This window comes from Podarcis pityusensis, assembly GCF_964106645.2.
Source record: "Podarcis pityusensis genome assembly, chromosome: 11".
Taxonomy (NCBI): Eukaryota; Metazoa; Chordata; class Lepidosauria; order Squamata; family Lacertidae; genus Podarcis; species Podarcis pityusensis.
The window spans coordinates 34,892,690-34,911,866 of NC_138036.1; the positions used below are offsets into that span (position 1 = coordinate 34,892,690).

The 19,177-nt window shown below is 42.2% G+C and overlaps 1 protein-coding gene and 1 long non-coding RNA gene across 6 annotated transcripts in view; one reads left to right on the plus strand and one right to left on the minus strand.

Moving 5' to 3' along the window:
• Positions 1–19,177, plus strand: part of ADGRV1 (adhesion G protein-coupled receptor V1) — a 236,191-nt gene that overhangs the window by 157,131 nt on the left and 59,883 nt on the right. For all 3 annotated transcript variants that reach the window (XM_080972135.1, XM_080972133.1, XM_080972134.1), the window contains one exon: positions 13,099–13,215. In XM_080972135.1, coding sequence (XP_080828261.1) covers positions 13,099–13,215 — 117 coding nt within the window. The remainder of the gene's footprint in view (positions 1–13,098; positions 13,216–19,177) is intronic.
• On the minus strand, positions 6,263–19,006 carry LOC308458396. 3 transcript variants are annotated; one of them, XR_013977355.1, is made up of 6 exons: positions 18,700–19,006; positions 16,448–16,565; positions 16,309–16,363; positions 11,161–11,309; positions 7,349–7,428; positions 6,263–6,604 (listed from the first exon to the last, which is right to left on the minus strand). It is a non-coding gene; the product is annotated as an uncharacterized lncRNA (long non-coding RNA). The 3 variants fall into 3 exon arrangements; XR_013977357.1 differs by lacking the exons at positions 6,263–6,604; positions 7,349–7,428 and having other exon boundaries at positions 10,492–11,309; XR_013977356.1 differs by lacking the exons at positions 6,263–6,604; positions 7,349–7,428; positions 16,448–16,565 and having other exon boundaries at positions 10,492–11,309.

Below are 19,177 nucleotides of genomic sequence, written 5' to 3' on the forward strand. Positions count from 1 at the left end.
TCAGCATGCAGCACTGCACAGCCTGAGGATTTGAATTCAAACTTCTCTGTTTGATTTCCGACTTGCCGTTTGCTTTCTGCTTTTGTGAGTGATGTAATGCTGGCATACCTTCATTAGGTGTGTGATTTTGCGCACAAGTCTTTTTAGCATGAAGAAAGTGAGACAAAATTTTATATGTGTGTTGTTACCCTGACCTCCATGGTTAATAGCTGTGGTCATCCCAAGGCTTTAGAAATCTCATTGGGGGAGAGATTACATTTTACATACATACAATAGAGGGTAGCATGTGTGTTCTATATGGAGATTTAAGTCCTATTCAGGCATCCGAGTGGACACATGTGGGCTTAAACAGTTGAGGGGAGAGGGGAGGTCCCCATGTGTGCTGAATCCATTTCAGACACTTGTGTGTTCAGTGGGAAGTTCCGAAGGAGGATTCTAAGTGCTTTTGGTGGCTGGGACAAAGATCTGAAGCAAAACCAGCATGTGCTAGGGTATTGGGGCACAGCTGTTTGAATTGGGCTGGGGAATTAACATTTCATCCCGTTTGCTGGGCTGGGTCTGATGTGCTCATGTTGTGGTGCCATTCTTCATTCCCCATCAGTTTAAGAAGTGATCTGATAGTTGCCACTGTCACTTTTACCATACACAGCTGATAAACAGGATGCACTACTGAACACTTTGTGAACTATTGGCCAGTTCCCGTGACTACTGTTTGCAAGATTACCACCTCTAAAAATCAGCCTGAGAACTTAATTACATGCAGCTTTCAGTGCAGGGTTGTTATCAAGCCCTCTTCTGCCTTTTGCAGAGTTGGAAGCAGGCTGTGGAGGAAGTAGGCTAATTTGTAATTGTTATAACATGCTTTTTTTTTGTCAGTGGCAGAGATATTCAGTCTTCTTGTCCTCCCTCCCCCAAGTATCAGCATGAAGCTGATCTGCCAAGTATTTTGCACCTTTGTTTGCTAGGTCAATTTTCCTTATCTACTGACACTCTTTAGCAAGGTCATCAACATTCAATATGGCCTCTAGCAGAGTACTGTACCTCTAGTTTCTTTTTGATCATGCTCCTCTAATGTAAGAGCTAGAGTCTTCTTTTGCCAGTTTATTTGCCTCAGGCCAAATTCAGAGCTCAAAAATGGGGAAACGCAGAACAGTGTGCACTCATTTATGCCATGTTGAACTGTATTCATTGCTCACTGTGAGCCAGGGATCTGGGAGACACAGCTGCATCACATATGCCACATTATTTACTTTGTACATACATTGCTTCCAAATGGGAGAAAAGCATGTATATTGCCTGGATACCATCACATCTGATGAATGGGATGGCATGTGTATCCATTTTGCTGGCCAGCTGAGGCTTCATATTGCATGATACATAAACCTTTAACAACGTATTCATGGACCAGAAAGGCAACATAGGAGGATCTTTGCATTTATGCAGGGAAATTCCTGGCACGTCCTGGTTTTTGGACGTGCCAGGAATTTCCTCTAGGCAGCATGGTTCTTGTAATGTCATGGGAGGATGTTACCAGGAAGCTTATCCCAGCAGTTAATGCAAAGTAGTTGAGTTTAGTTATATTGGGAGCACTATGAATGTGCTTAAAAGTAAGTTTCAGTATTTCCTGTTTCAGACCACCGATAGGTACATCAAATCAATTGCAGGAAGACTTAGCTTTAAAGAAACTTATTGATGTTAGATGATCTCATTTCAGCATGCTGATACTTTTCAAGCATTCTGGAAGATATCCTGGGTTGTGATACTGAATTTGCATTTCTTGTACTGACTTTAAACATGGGATTTTGTGTTTGTTTCCAGTAATTGCAGAATGGCCACACACACACACACTCTATCACACACACTGCTTCCGAACCAAGACAGTGTGAAAGGCTTAGCTGGATTTTTGCCACTGATAGCTGGTTGCAGAATCTTTGTTAACAATACACAAGCAGCGAGATGTGATATTCAGAAAATGATAGTGTACGTAGGCATAATCCACTTTTCAAAGGGTCACAGAGAGTGCTCCTGAGCTGAATGGAAGCATTAACAGTAGAAATAGCCCTGATTTCCTGCAATTATTTTGTAGTTGTTTGCACCATTTAGAAACAAGTTATTGTGCTCTACATCCACACCACCCACTTGCTATGCTCTCCTTTTGCATTGTCTTTGTCAGTATTATTCAGGACCTACAGATTAATTGCCTGTTAGCCCTGAACTGTTTCTGTTCACACTTTGGCTGAATGAATGGTGATGCACTGCTCTGACACAAATCATGTGTAAATGAGACCTTTTCTCTGGTACTGTAGCAAGGTACCTGGTAGTTCATATTATTGAGTGCAAAATTAGAGGCCTGCAGTCAGCCAGGGTTTTTTCCCCAGTCAGTTTGCATCATCATCATCATCATCATCATCATCATTTATTTATACCCCGTCCACTCTGGGCAGCTTCCAACAAAATATTAAAATACAATAGTCTGTTAAACATTAAAAGCTTCCCTAAACAGGGCTGCTTCAGATGTCTTCTAAAAGTCTGGTAGTTCTTTTTCTCTTTGACATCTGGTGGGAGGGTGTTTCACAGGGCGGGTGCCACTACCGAGAAGGCCCTCTCCCTGGTTCCCTGTAACTTGGCTTCTCACAGCGAGGGAACCACCAAAAGGCCCTCGGCGCTGGACCTCAGTGTCCGGGCAGAACGATGGGGGTGGAGACACTCCTTCAGGTATACTGGACTGAGGCCGTTTAGGGCTTTAAAGGTCAGCACCAACACTTTGAATTGTGCTTGGAAACGTACTAGGAGCCAATGTAGGTCTTTCAAGACGGGTGTTATGTGGTCTCGGCGGCCGCTCCCAGTCACCAGTCTAGCTGCCACATTCTGGATTAGTTGTAGTTTCCGGGTCACCTTCAAAGGTAGCCCCACATAGAGCGCATTGCAGTAGTCCAAGCGAGAGATAACTAGAGCATGAACCACTCTGGCGAGACAGTCCGCAGGCAGATAGGGTCTCAGTGTACCAGCCTGTGTACCAGATGGAGCTGGTAAACAGCTGCCCTGGATGCAGAATTGACCTGCACCTCCACGGACAGCTTTGAGTCCAAAATGACCCCCAGGCTGCACACCTGGTCCTTCAGGGGCACAGTTACCCCATTCAAGACCAGGGAGTCCTCCACACCTGCCAGCCTCCTGTCCCCCCAAAACTGTACTTCTGTCTTGTCATGATTCAACCTCAATCTGTTAGCCACCATCCATCCTCCAACCGCATGCTTCTCACCCCTCGATTCTTGACCATGTGCAACTTTTTTCTACCCATTCTCTCTCCCATCAGATTCTTTCACATTTCTTCTCTTCCTCTCACTGCTATTTGGACCACCCCTTCCATCATATTTCCTAAGCCTCCTGTTGCCTGGTTTCCTTGGCACACTGTCTTGTCAGCCTCCCTGGTTCCTACCTTCCTAGTTTCGTATGTCCTCTCCTCCTCCTTTTTTACTGTTTTCTGCATGTCCTGCCTTTCTCTGGGAGCTGAGCAGCTCAGTCAGTGGAAGCCAGACATTTTTATGCCTGCCTCACCCATCTGTAACATTAGGGTTAGCAGTTGCTTTGCCACTTCCTCCCCCAAACATTTTTCCTGCAGTACTTGGATTCATGTGTTAAAGCATCTAGTCTTTTAACTAAAGAATGACCACAGTCATAATATGCTTACTAGTCCTGTTGTCCTCATTGGAACATTTCCAAGCACAGGTGTTGAGGATCAGTCTAAAAGATAGGCTGGGAAGAAAAGAAAAAGACAAAGAGTAAAATGTGAACTGTGGTAAAAGTGCCTAGCTCTTGCCTCTTCATTGAGGCAAGCTCTGCCTACGATTGTCAAGTGTGCCTTTTATGATTTAAAGAGAAACCAGAGTATAAGTTCCCCTTCTACAATCTCTCTAAAGAACAAGAGGAGAAAGCAGGAGACAGTAAGAGAAATTCTTGGGGGCACACAGTTTTCCAAATAAAGTCCTTAAGGTGAAAGCTAGTTTGTTTGTTTTGTTTTTACAGCTTTTATATTTATAGCACTGTGATGTTCTCAGGTTGAATATAGCAATGTAAATGATTCCATTGCAATATATAAGCTTTCCTGTATTCCGCACAGGTTTTCAGTGTGACATTTTTGGTGTCTTTTAGTACCATCTGTGAAGTATAGTTCTTCTTCACTATAACTCCTTGAATATAGGCATGCTCTTGGTTGATGAGGTATCTGAATCTTCTCTTAAACTCCCATACAGCATGGTGCTGTAGTTGATGTTATATTGTTATATATCGGTTCAGTACTGCTTAGAGATTACAGTGATTAAGCAGCATGCAAATTGTGAAACGAAATAAATAATGATTCAAAATAGGATAACAGTCCTGTGACTCATCCTGCCACCCCCTCCTGTTGCACATCCCACATCTTCCCTGATCATTCGCCATGCTAGCTGCAGCTGATGGGAGTTAGGGTCCCACAACATCTGGAGGGCCATGGGTTCCCCATCACTGCTATAGGTACTACATAGCAGGCCCATACAGAGGCCCCAGCAGTGCTGTGGAACCTAATCCTTCCCTAGAGCTCAGGAACCAGCACCTATGATTTTATAACGGAAAAGATCAGTTACTGCAGTGTGCACTGCATTCATCTGTCATTGGAAATGCTTTGGAAGCATGGCTAAATGAGGCAATGGGGTAAAGGTAACAAAAAACCAAAAAAGGTAAAGTACCCCTGAATGGTTAAGTCCAGTCAAAGGTGTCTATGGGTGCCTCACTTATCTCGCTTTTGGCTGAGGGAGACGCCATTTGCAGACAGCTTTCTGGGTCATGTGGCCAGCATGACTAAACCGCTTCTGGCATGATGGGACATTGTGACAAGTGCCAGAGCATGCAGAAATGCCATTTACCATCACGCTGCAGCGGTACCTGTTTATCTACTCACACTGGTATGCTTCCCAACAGCTAGGTCGGCAGGAACTGGGACAGAGCAACGGGAGCTCACCTCATTGCATTGCGTGGATTCGAACCACTGACCTTCCGATCGGCAAGTCCAAGAGGCTCAGTGGTTTAGACCACAGCGCCACCCGCTCCCTTCACCCCATTGGGTAGAAAGGTACTAGCATAGGTACAATGGTACTAGAAAGGTCCTCCCAACAGCTGGGCCAGCTGCTTTTTGTTTTCCAAGCCAAATTCACAGAACAAAGCTATGAAAGCCATAAATTGTCTGAGCCCAACAGAACTTTGAGCAAGGGTTAGCAGCCTTTGGAGACCTCTGCACACATTCGCAGACCGGAGAAACTGTCACACACAGCTGGCAAACCAAGCACATACTGCAGCCTAGTGTATTGGCAACAAACAAATGCTTCTTTGAAGCCTAATTTCAGTGGTGGGGAGAGGGATTCTGTGGGTAACAAGAAAGGCTGCTGCAGGGACACTGACTTACAGCACAACCTGAAACATATTTATTTAGAAGTAAATCCTTCTGACTTCTGTGGGACATACACTCTAGTAAATGTATTTACGGCCACAGCCTTTTGCTGCAATTCTAACCCCACATACATAGGAGTCAGTCCCGTTGAACTTGGTGGGACATACTTCTGAGCAGACATGTATAAGACTTAGTTGTTAATCACCAACCCTATTTCCTAGTCATGTTATTGCATGATGCCTTAGCTTTGGCAGAGGGATGCCATGTCACCCCCCTGTTTTGTAGTATTGGGCAGAAAACAAACAGGCTGAGTTCTTGGTGGGCCATTGTATGTGCCTGGTGGGCTGTATGTACAGGCCTGCAACAAATCATGGGAACACAGTGGTAGATGCAGTTGGCTTCAGAAGTCTTTGGTGAAACTGCCAACTTTGAACCAAGCACTTTAATGTAAAAAAAAGCACACATTGCATAGGAGCACTTGACAAACTAGCTAGCTAATGTTTGTCAGCATTTTTTAACAGAGAACAGCAGATTTTGAGCCTTGGGTTTGCATCAGGTTATTCATCTTAATTGCTGTTTATAGAAGAGTGTCTGGAATGTATGGATAAGTACGACAATGCCCTTAACCCTCTTCACACCTAAATATAAAAACATATTCATTGCCAAAGGAGAACAGGGTGGGACTCAGCCTTCCAGTGCACTGTGTAAACAACTGCTCTTTCAAGTAGCTAGAAAATGTCAACAGTTATATAAGTCGTTGCTTCATTAGCTAATTTTTTAGCTATGCAGGAACTACATATTCCCGAACACATAGGAGACATTGCCAGGGAAAAGGACTGTATAATAGTTTAACTGAATCAGATTATGATTTTTCACAAATAAAAACCAAATGGTGGAAGTGGTCAGCAATTGCATTTTTTGCACAGCTACATGAACTCCTGGCTTGTGAAGTTATGTTGGCGCAGAAGCAAATCTCCCTGTTTTCTGGTGCCTATCTCTGAAAAAATCACTGTTCCTGTTTTGTTTTGTCTTTCTTTCTTTCTTTCTTTCTTTCTTTCTTTCTTTCTTTCTTTCTTTCTCTTTTCTAGGATGCTAGCATTTGGTGTTCTGTAGGTTTTAGCTTCATCCCCTCAAGTATCTAGAGGTTCAGTATCTGGATGGGTGGGTCTTAGTTTAGTGCACCTGTAAGTAAATGCATGCATGAAGATATCAAAGCACGCTGCAGTGTGCAGCCTGACATTTCAACCCATTCCAGAGTGAGCTATATTTCAAACTGCGTAATATATTGTTAAGGTCATTTATATTCTAGAGTATCTGAAACCCATAGAACAAAAAACCCTTTTTGGCATTTAAAAGAGGTTGATTCAGAGGGCAAGGGAAGAACCATGGGTGGAAACTGTAGGGAAGCAGATTTGAGCTAAACATCAGGGAAAACTTCTTTATGGTAAGAGCTGCTTGACACTGGAACAGATTTCCTCAGGAGGAGGTGAACTTTGCTGGAGGTATTTAAGCAGAATCTGGACAGCCATCTGCCAAGGCTGCTGTAATTGCACAGGTGGCGCCGTGGTCTAAACCACTGAGCCTCTTGGGCTTACTGATCAGAAGGTTGGCAGTTCAAATCCCTGCAACAGGGTGAGCTCCTATTGCTTTGTCCCGGCTCCTGCCAACCTAGGGGTTCGAAAGCATGCCAGTGAAAGTAGATAAATAGATATCGCTGCAGCGGGAAGGTAAACGGTGTTTCTGTGCACTCTGGTTTCTGTCACGGTGTTCCGTTGCACCAGAAGTGGTTTATTCATGCTGGTCACCTGACCTGGAAAGCTGTCTGTGGACAAACACTGGCTCTCTCAGCCTGAAAGCGGGATGAGCACCGTAACTCCATAGTCACCTTTGACTGGACTTAACCATCCAGAGGTCCTTTACTTTTACCTTTTTAATTGCAGCCTGCATTGTAGATTTTGCATTGAGCAGCTGGTTGGTTTAGATGACCTCTGAGGTTCCTCCCAAACCTATAAAATTGTATGATTCAATGACTTTGACAGGGTGTAAAAATGCAGCACACAATCGTGTCATGTCATGGGGTGTATGGGCTGCAGCTTGTGAAGTGGAATATTGGGGTAAGAAGGAGGCATTGCAAGGACATCCCTATTTTCATCTATGAGTTTGAGTAGGCATCATGTCCAAACCTAAGCATTTACATAGTATTGTACCAAATTTTGGGTTATTGCCAATTGCAGCAAATCAATATCTCTGAATAACATGCAAGTATTTGCTGCTCATTACTGTGAGATGATGAATGCAGGTTCACATGCTAACTCTTTAGTGCTAAATATATTTAGATTCCTTTATTTCAACAGGATTTCATTTCAGGTACATATGTGTAACCCAATGCTCTATGAGCATGTGAAGCCAGTGCAGAGACGTACAGATCACTTCCTTTGAAAGAATCCCATTTATTTAGGACTTTAGGATTATGGCCATTGCTGTAAAGCAATTCCCAATTTATCTCACCAGCCTGTACAACTATAACTTCTAGTGTAAAAAAAGTACATTGAAACTTAGACTCTGCTTTTTACCTCAAAAATGAAGTAATGTCTGTTATTGTTTAATTCATTCATTCCTTAAAAGTATTATTGTTCTTTACTTATTTTCCATGTCTACACTGTTCCTTCCATGGCTCAAAGTGGTTATTTATAAGAGGAAACTGGCTTGGATTTCCTGTTAATATACATTCAGCTACACATTCCTGTGTGCGTCTATTTCTATGTACACTTCTGTCCTAGCTTTTTTATATCACGTCAAGAATTTCATCCAATCCAACAGTATCCACGGTAGTAGAATAGAATGTATTTTAAACTGTTGGCTTTTAAAACAGAAGTTACTGTGAAAAGTTCCAGCATAGAACACTTCTCACATTTCTTTTAGTGTAACAAAGTATAATATAAACTCACTCTAAAGGCTCATCCAGGAAAATGTTAACCATCCCAAACCTTCCAAATCTTCAAGTCACCTCCCCAAACCTTCAAATTTATCTCTTTCCTCCCCTCGCCAATTTCCCATGATGCTCGCTGCTTGAAAATTTGTCATGTAGCTCCTAGGAACAGAGAACACTGAAGGGTTTGGTAGCCCAGGCATGAGAGTTTGGCTCTCTCCTCAGTCCTCCCTAGACTGATGGTACATTTCTTGAAACACCAAGGGCCAGAAGTTTACTGGATGCATACCATGAGACATAGATATATGTAGCATGAGCTAGAGAGCCCAGAGCATCTATGTGCTTTAGTGTGTGCATGCTCTTTAAGCAGGTGTGCAATCAATCCTGGAAGGACATTTAATCACTGAAAACCCTATATCCAAAATGTGAATACTAAATTCTCATAAGAAGAAGCCAGAATGTTTTGCTATTAAAAAAGTAAATATATTTCTTTTGTTAGGAATATAGGAAGCTGCCTTATACTGAGACCACTGGTGCATCTAGCTGAGTATTTGCATTGACTGGCAGTGACTTTCTAGGGTTTTAGCCAGATGTTCTCCCAGCTGTGTCTGAAGATGCCAAGGATTGAACCTGGCACCTTTTGCATATAAAGAATGTGCTGTACCAGTGAGCCTCAGCACTTCACCTTGTACGTCACTGAAATAAATAATACACACATGCATACACATGCATAAGGAGAAAGCACTTATGCCTGCACACTTTGTGAAGGATGAAATTTCATATTTCAAGGCATGTCAATCTGACCTTTGAAGGGGTCTTTTCAGGGACAGAGGAACCAGGTGTGAGCAGAACACCACACACACCCTCTCACTTCAGTTTCTAGCCATGTTCTTATATAAAACCAACTAAATAAATACTTTTTTAAAAATGCCTTTTGGTTTTTCCTCTGCTTTTGGTTGTTTTGCGTGCTTAAGTTGAATAGATTTAGCGTTGTGTCGTACTTTAACGAAAGGGAGCATTATCAGGGTTCTCAAATGATCTTGGTGGTTTGTTTTAAGCCTTTCTGCAAGAAATAGCGAAGGATTAACACCAGCTGTTTTGAAAGATTATATTTTCTATTATTTCTGTTAGTGAAGAACATTAATGATCTCGCAGCTATATTTGAAGCTGTAGTTAACCGAAACAGAAGCATTACCAGGGCATTTTCTTTAAAGCAAATTCATGAAGCTCAATAGGAAATAATATGATCTTGAGAAGAAATGTTCCAAAACCAACATTTTTCACAGTAGACACATGCTGATATTTTCTCCTTCCTAGTAAGAATTTATTTTTACTCTAAATGATCACAGTGAGAGGAAAACATTGAAGAGAGATCTGTATATTTTATCAGGTGCCTGGAAATGTCAAACTGACCAGTGTTGGCGTCTGAGTGAGTCAGTTGTATTTATTTATTACATTTCTGTACTTATCCACAGAAAAGCTTTCTGAGCAGTTTTACAAGAAGGAGCTGCAGATCACTGGCAGAGCATCTGCTTTGCACACAAAAGGCCCCAGCAATGCCAGATTTACATATGGACTGAGCGAGCTGCAGCCCAGGACCACATAATCTAGGAGGGCCTCAGTCTATTGCTATTCCCCCCCCCCCCCAAAAAAAAGGAAAAAGGAAGGTTTTACTATCTAGGCCCAGTTGCCCATGCATGTCATGCATACTGGTCATACCGGTGAAAGTATGGCTGAGCTGATACTGAACTACTTCAGTGAACTTGAAATAGACTTCAGTAAATGTAGAGGACAATCATATGATAAAGGCATTCAGCAAAAAGTTCTGGAAAGAAACAAGTTTGCAAAGTTTATTCCATCTGTTGGACATTCCCTAAATCTAGTTGGATGAACCGCAATTAACTCATGCCTGGATGCAATGAATTTATTTATGGCCAGAATTAACGATCTTTATTGTTTTTTCTCAGCTTCTACAAAAAGATGAGCAGTGCTTTCTAAAATTTCTTGTCTCTTGAGTCAAAGGTTCTTAAACATTTATCAGACACAAAATTATGAAATCAGTATCACAATATGGACTTCAAACCAGTTTGGAACACTATATTAATATATCACCCAGCCGAAATCTAAACTAGTGCTTTTAATTACATGCTTAGGACATGAGTTTCAGGGTCTTAGAATTCTTTTCTCAAGAAGGCAGCATTTAAAAACCCCAAACTCTTATTCAGCTTGGATTTTAAATCCAAGCTGAAGAGGAATTCACTTTTTTCTAAAATGGCCCTAGATTTCTAGCATGCCATGTTAGTTATTTCTTCTTCTTGTTATCTTTCCTGAAGGAGAAGGATGTGTGGGTTCATATTTATGTATATATATGTATGTCATACTTTTTGAAGCTAGGCTCTCTTAGATATTTTGTAACTATGTTATTTTAATTTATTTTTAATATTGGTATTAATTAATTAACTATTAATTAGATTTCTATACCACCCTTCATCTGAGGATCACAGGCCTGTTTATAATATAAAAACACAATAATACATACCATAGTAACAAACAAGAACATACCACCAACCACAATTTAAAAGGCCATGGAGTGTTTAATTAGCCAAAGGCCTGGGAGAAGACAAATGTCAATTGTTTTTGTTATATTGTTTTGGTTTTTACACTGTAAACTACACTAGAAATTGTATGTTGAAAGACAGTACAGAAATCTCGTGAACAGGTAAACAATCTCTGCCTTATTTGGATAGCGTTTTTGGCCCTCATCCAGCCTATTACTTATTCCAAACAGAAAATCGGAGATTTCTCTTGCCTTGTGGGACTTGAGGAGAAGGAGAGGTAATTGAGTGTCATCAGCATACTGATGATTCTGTACTCCATATTCTTTGATGACCTCCCCAAGCGCTTTCATGTACCCATAGGGGATGTTACAGAACCCTGCAGCACCCCACAGGAAAACTCCTGCAAGAAAGAACAGCAGCATCTTTTGAAACATACCCAAGTAGGATCAAACCTCCTGCAAGGGAGTGCCATTAACCTTGCAGTGTTTACATTCCGCAGTAATCAAGCATGCTCATTATATTTTCTTTTCTTTACTTTTGCTTTTACAAGCTGAGATGTTTCAAGTGCAAAATAATTTTCAGTGATGTGTTCATTTCACAATGCAGATGTCATTCCCTACATGTCACAGTATTATCACTTACAAGAAAATACAGTTGCCAGGATGCACTTTGAGCTCTATGTTAAGTTTAACTAGGCTTGCCATATGTCAGGAAAATTCCTGACATGTCCTAAAAATGGTGTCGGGGAGGGGGGGATTTAGCAAGGAATGTCAGGGAAAACCCAGATGTAGTCTTATTTTAAAAAAGCTCAACAACTTTGTGGGTGTCAGAAAGGAGACACACACACTGCACACACTGCCAGAAAAGGGAGCCACCTCCCAGTCTTGCAGCACATTTAGGACTGCTGTGGCCTAGCTGTTCCCTTCTGACTCTATGCCCAGGACGATGGCATAGGGCCTCCATGAAGCAAAAATTGCCAATTGAACAGTCTCAAATGTAAAACCTCCTTTGTAGCACAGAATACAGAAATGGCTGGATAACTTCAGCTGAAGCAACTTGCACCAGTAAAATCTGTGGAAATCTTCTTACCTATCCATGTAAGAAGCAGAAATGATTGTAATGTATGTTGCAATCAACCTGAGGCTCCTTTGCCTTGTCTCTCTTTGCTCTGCCCTCTTCATACCTCTTCTGGTCCTGGGAGACCAGTGGGGAGGCGAGCTGGTCACAGCAGGATGGGAAGACTCCCTGGCTTCTTTAACAGCCTGCCTGATCTCTGCCTCTTGGCCCCCTCCTCTCCAGACTCGCTTCTGTCTCCGATTCTGGAATGCTGTCTGCCAAGCCTCTTCCTGCTCACTAAACCCTGTTACCTCTTCTGCTTCCAACACCACCTCCTCCTAGTCTGCTTCCTCTTCCCCCTCTGACCACTCATCATCGTCCCACCACCACTCCCCTGGCCCTGAGCCTTCCTCCTTTGGGGATTCCCCAGCTGGCTCCTTCCATCATTTCTCTGCATCCAGCCAGTCCATGACAGATACTCCTTGTTGTACTCTGCAACTGTACTCAGTGTTTAGTTCTTGAGAATGGGCTTTCTCCGCTTTATGAAATTCTTTCCTTGGGGAGGCATGCCATGGAGGCACCATCACAATCTGTTCTTAGCAGCAGGTGGAAACATTCATATTCACCAAATTTGGGATCATGACTTTCTTCTTATCTTTTAGTAGGGAGGGGTGCAGTTGAATCATACACACACAAACACACACACACACACACACACACACACACCTATAAATGTATGAGAGTCAACTGCACCCCCTCCCTACTAAAAGATAAGCAGAACGTTTGTGTGTGTGTGTGTGTGAGAGAGAGAGAGAGAGAGAGAGACATATAATATCTTATTTAAGGTTGTTTTAACCTTGTTTTTACCCTTGTTTTAATGTTCATTTTTGCAAGCTGCTTTTAGTTTCATGGCTTTTTTAAAAAAAAATGAATAAATATAAAAAATATAAATAGTAACAATTCAGAGCTGCTAGATTTCCATTGAATTTATTTCTCAGTCCTTGTATTGAAGGAATTGATCTCAGAACATTAACATGTACAGAGGTGGATCCTTTTGGTTTTCTTCCCTATTCCAAACACATTTTCTTTATTGTTATGTACCCTTTTAATGATGATTATGATTTTCCTTCCAGATTTCATTTTTGGCCTCCGCTTACACAAGCCAACAACTCTCAGAAGAAAGCTGCTCTGCTTTGGGCTCCATCACTCACTATCTGTATCTTTGCCAGTTCAGCTGGATGCTTATTCAGGTTAGTAAGTATATTACTTTTCTCTTACACTTATCCAGCAGTTGCTTGGAGTGAGCTGCTTTGGTAGACACTCCGCCCCAAAGCAGATAATAAATAAATATGACTAATGTAAACGAGACTGGGGCTCCATCTGCACTATACCTTGAAAGCAGTATTTTACTGCTTTATACAGTTATGGCTTCCCCCAAGGAATCCTGGGAACTGTAGTTTCTTAAGGATGCTGAGGAGACCCCCCCCCTCCATTACCTTAACAGAGGTAACACTTGTCAGAGTTCCCTGGGATGGGAGATTGACTATTAAAACCACAGTTAAATTGATTGTTAAACTACAGTTCCCAGGATTCCTTGGGGCAAAGCCATAACAGTTTAAAGTGGTATGATGGTAAACCTTTAGAGGTTGTAGGCACTTTCCATTGTAGAGTTAAATGAAATACACTGAAAAAATATCTATAGCCAGAAAATCTCTGAACACTGGAGAAGTTACTTTCTAACCATACTTTTGGTACATTTTTTAATACAAAAAAATTGTCCACTTTAAAGAACTTTCTTCATAGAGATATGGATATATATTGTAATAAAATGCTGGATCTTTGTGACCTCTGACTAACCCGTTCGGAAGATTTTCCCATCCAGCATTAACCACAGTAAATGGAAATACCATCACCAATTAACTGTGGTTTATTAGTATTTATTATTTACATCCTGCCTTTCAGAATACAAATCTTTCTAAGGTGTACTACAAGCAGCATCAAAATACATTAATAAAATCACAATAAACAATATTAAAACATAACAAGCCCATCACTATACTTCCTGAAATAGGGCTGGATGGCACTAGGCCTAAGGTTACCAGATCTTTTTCACTGAATCCGGGGACACAATCAATCAATCAATACTACACGTTTGGGACGTTGATGCTGCAGCGATGGTGGTGGCAGAGGGGCGGCCACTGCCTTGACCTCAACTGCCACGTTTCCCCTTCCTCTGAGGCTTCTATCTCCTTTCTCCATGAGCCTGGGCAGCCCCTGAGTTGTTGGTTCTTTGGTGGTGGGGAAGTGGTGCATGGTGGGTCAGGCATGGAAGGCGGAGAAGGAGGGCCGAGAGCAGCGGCAGTGGTGAGGCTTGAGCAGTGCAATGCCTCCCTTCCCATCGGAGCAGCCAAAATCCCATTCCTACTTGCGTGCCAGCAGGAGGGGGCAGGGATCCCTCAGCTGGGAAGGGAGGCTTCCCGTTGCCTGAGAGATCCCTGCCCCCTCCTGCTTGCACTCAAGCTCTTATAGGCAGCATGAAGCCTCCCTTCCCAGCTGAGGGATCCCTGCCCTGCTCCTGCTTGCATGCAAGTAGGAGTTGGGAGGCTGCTCTGATAGGCAGCATGAAGCCTCCCTTCACAGCTTAGTTTCTGGGGTCAGGGAAGGTGGAGGCAGCCCGGAAGCTGCATCTTAGAGCCCCTGCACCACCATCATAATGGGGACTTCTGAGCAGCTCCTGAAGCCAGTCAGAGCCAACTGCTCTGGGCTGCTGAGACTGCCACTGCTGTGTTTCCCAGGGGCATTAGATGAAATCTGGGGACATTCCAGGGATGGAATTTCTCCGGGAACTTATTCGCAAACCTGGGGACCATCCCTGGGAAACGGGGACATCTGGTAACCCAACACTAGGGGAAAGGGAGAGAATACATGGATTATGTGTCTCTTGTTTGCTGTATGAGGGCTATATATCCTATAGCCAGTGTGGTGTAGTGGTTAAGAGCGGTAGTCTCGTAATCTGGTGAACTGGATTTGTGTCCCCACTCCTCCACATGCAGCTGCTGGGTGACCTTGGGCTGGTGACACTTCTCTGAAGTCTCTCAGCCTCACTCACCTCACAGAGTGTTTGTTGTTGGGGAGGAAGGGAAAGGAGATTGTTAGCCGCTTTGAGACTCCTTAGGGAGTGATAAAGTGGGATATCAAATCCAAACTCCTCCTCCTCCTCCTCCTCCTCCTCCTCCTCTTCTTCTTCTGACTTGTTCTAGGAGAAAATGTTAAGGATCACCAAGAAAAGCCCCCTTTTAGGTCATATTTCTAGGACCTTGTAGCTATACACATTCTTTCCAAATCCACATCTTGAAGGAAATGACATCATTTGACTCATTCATAATCTTGGGTGGGAAGCATGGATTGATTTTATTTTTCAGACCAGCAGCATTGCTCAGAGAGAAAAAGTGAAATCTTTGCTAACTGGTGCATACTCATCCATAATGAATGGAACTAAAATGCATTACAGCCTGCCATTCAATATAATTATACAGTTCCAGTGAGTCACAGAATTACTGCAAGAAATCCAAAAGGAGGAAATTAACTATCACCATAGAATAATTATGTTTATATAACTAAATTGATTAGTTCACATCATATACCATGAAACAATAAATCTAAATAAAACAGCTACACAATTTAGTGCCTTTGCGACTGGCTCTCAATCCAGCTTTCTTGTTGCTGTCCTTGTAGCTTTATTGAATGGCCTTGGGCATTCTTTGGCACTTTCTGTATCTGCCCTAGTTTGCTTTAAACTCTCTTCTTAGGTAACTAGGCTAAGTGGGTATTCAACTGTTTCTCTTTGCCCCTTCATCTTGCTGCAGGTTTTCCCGCGGGAATATATTAATTGCCTAATAGATAAAGTTTATGTTCATTCTGAGCGCAACCCACTAATATGTGAATCACTTATCCTTTGGGTGCCACAGAGATTCCTTCTAGTCATACTGTTTGTAGCTCTCTAGCTGCTGTTTGTTCTGGTATATTTTGGAGCAAAATTGCAGTGGACCATCCAAACAGTGAGTTGCATGTTCTTTGGAGACTGACTGTACTTTTACCCATCTAAAACAACATCAGGATCTGTTCAGATTGAAAAAAAGTTATGTGTCTGCAGTCATAACCCTTCCATCCCCTTGTTTCACCAACCAATTGTCAGAGCTATGAGCATACACCTAGGTTACTGATTCCACCTGTTGTGAGGGTTTTAGGGTGTGTGTGTTTTTTTGGGGGGGGATATATAAACCTGGTATTCTAGAACTCTGACCGTATGGAAGATTAAGAGAATAGACAAAGGAAATACTCACGTCATTCCTAGCCAGGGGTGCTATCCATCATTTTAGAGGCTGCAATGACCGCTTCCTGTCAAAAAAGCAAAATGGAAGTTGCTCAAACCCCTACCTTCATCACCACACATAACAGCAGGAAATTGCACAAAATACCTACCACACAGTGAAAATATTGCAGAACCATTCTGGACCTTTCACAAATGTCAGAAAAAGTGGTTTGATTCTGGAGTAGTGATGGAATGAAAACAACACCATGTGGGCGGATGCAGAAAAATCTGGATTTTTAAAAAAAATTGCTTTGGTGGTCACATGAGCAGCAAACTCTGAAGTAAATATTAAATCACACAAAATAGATATTAAAATTTGAAGTATTAAGATTTTTTAAAAGGCAATTGATTGAAAGGTGTGTTAGAAGAAGCTTCACTTTAAAGCAGAACTCTCAAGTGTAGTATTGTTCCATTAAGCTTTACACAAAGAGCCAATCATTTCTCATTTACTCCCTGGGCACAATAGAAACTTCTGCCTGAGTTCTTTCATCCAGCAGCCAGGAAACTGACTGTACCTATTTGTCTCCATATGGCTGGTTATTGTTACACCATAGCAACAGGAAAGGATTTGCTAAATTTAGACCTGCTGTTTGTATTTGATCTATTTAATTTTGGAGTACCAAACGATGAGAGACCTATAGCTATCGAGATAGACATGACACTAAGCAGGAAATGGTAAACAAGCCAAGTTCACACCAAACTTTGCAGTGCCCAGTTGAGTCTGTGTATCGTTCATGCGATAAGAGATAGGAAAGTAGGTAACTATGGTTAAACAAATACAGAAAACAAGAGTTAGGACACATAGTACCAGTTCTTAGAAAACAATCTGTGTTGCATGACTAACAAGACTTGTTCTAAGAGATAGAATTGATGGGATCATGGCTCATTGACTAAACAAATTGGCATAAATAAATTCCAGGGTTCATCTGTCTAGAGCTGGAGCTTGGCCTAGTTTTGTATACAAGGCCATGGAGTGAGCTGCTTTCTGCTTTCTGCCAAACATTTTGTTGGCTCTTTTAATATCACAAGAAGAAGACAGCATTGCATAGCAGAGAATCAAAGCAGAGAATAGAAAGCAAAGGTTGAGGGAGTTATTAAAATAACAGATAAGCAAATAAGGAAAATATGTGCATTTGTAATATATCACCATATCCATTGTCTGCATACAACATTCCCCTGCCCCCTGATCTCCCATTTCTCAATATGTGCAGAATTCTGAAGATACATGTGCTGTACAGGTTCTTAAATCTCATGTTACTTAAATATTTTAATAAATGCCATATTTGCAGGCATGAATCCTCCCTTTTAAACTGGTGTGTGTGTGTGTTATGAAAACTCCTCTCACCAACTGCCAAATGCTAGTTATCATTTTTACCCAGAAAGGATTGCACAAGCAAGGCTGACTCTTGCAGGCATTGACCCAGTTAGGCCCTAGCTTACATTCAAGGTTATATGTGCGATTGGGGAAACGGCTGCCATACTCCAGTTTCTCAAAGGCAGACATAATGGCTTGCATGCCATGGAAATAGTTGGCTAATTCTGCAAATCAAATGATGAGGTGGGCAAAAGCACCCCTCCCACACTATTGCTACAATTTAAACTTGTGCTGGGCTTTTCTAACACACTTTTACATGTAAAAGTTATAGATTCATAGAGTTGGAAGGGCCCTTGTAGGCTACCTCATCAAGCTGCTTGCTCAGTGCTAGCAAATCCAAAGCTAGAACATCTCCAAACATATGGCTGTCTAGCTTTTGCTCAAAAACCTTCAGCAAAGCAGACTCCACCTCCCCACTAAGTAATTGTTTCTATAGTTGAACTGCTAAGTTTCTCTTCATAGAATCGTAGCATGGTAGAGTTGGAATGGGCCATCCAGGCCAACCCCCTGCAAGGCAGGAAACCCAGCTAAAGCATCTATGACTGACGGCCATCCAACCTCTGCTTAAAAACCTCCATGGCAGGAGAGTCTACAACCTCCCAAGGCAGACTTTCCCACTGTCAAACAGCTCTTACTGTCAGAAAGTTATTCCTGATGTTTAGTAGGAATCTCCTTTCTTGTCACTTGAAGCCATTGGTTCGAGTTCTACCCTCTGGAGCAGGATAAAACAAGCTTGCTTCCTCTTCCATGTGACAGCCCTTGAGATATTTGGAAATGGCTATCATATCTCCTCTTTTCCAGGCTAAACATACCCAGGTACCTTAACCATTCTTCCTCAGAAAGCTTGGTTTACAGACGCTTGATCATCTTGATTAGCATCTACCAACAGATCTAGGTGATTTCATGTTTAACTATAAACTGTTCTCCTGCAGTTTAAACCCATTTAGCCTAAACCTGCATCAGCAGAGAACAAGCTTTTGCCCTCACCTGTGCTTCAGGTGTTATGAAGAGTGCTATCACCTCCCTGCTCAACGTTCTCTCCCTGCTACCTTTCACCATCGGACTTGTTTTCTCTATCATCCCAACCTTCTTTGTTCCCTCCTCCAAACCCATTCCAGTTTGTCTACATCCTTCTTGAAGTGTGTCTTCCAGAACTGCACGCTTTACTCCAGCTGAGTATTGCAGAAGTACAACTGTTGCTTCAGCGAACACACTTGATTCAATTCCACCCCCCTCCTGGGTGCCCCACCCTTAATAGCTTACAGGGAAACAGCAGAAGGACGTTTCCAGTTTGATTGGCAGATAGGACAAAACCACACACAGAGTCTACTCAGTTTCCCCACTGCAAAATGAACTGTTGCTTCTCATGACCTGGAGACAATGCTTTTATTAAGGCATATAAAATGACACGAGTGCTTCTTCTTTTTACAGGCACATAGCACTACTGATGTGTGTTTTTTTGGTG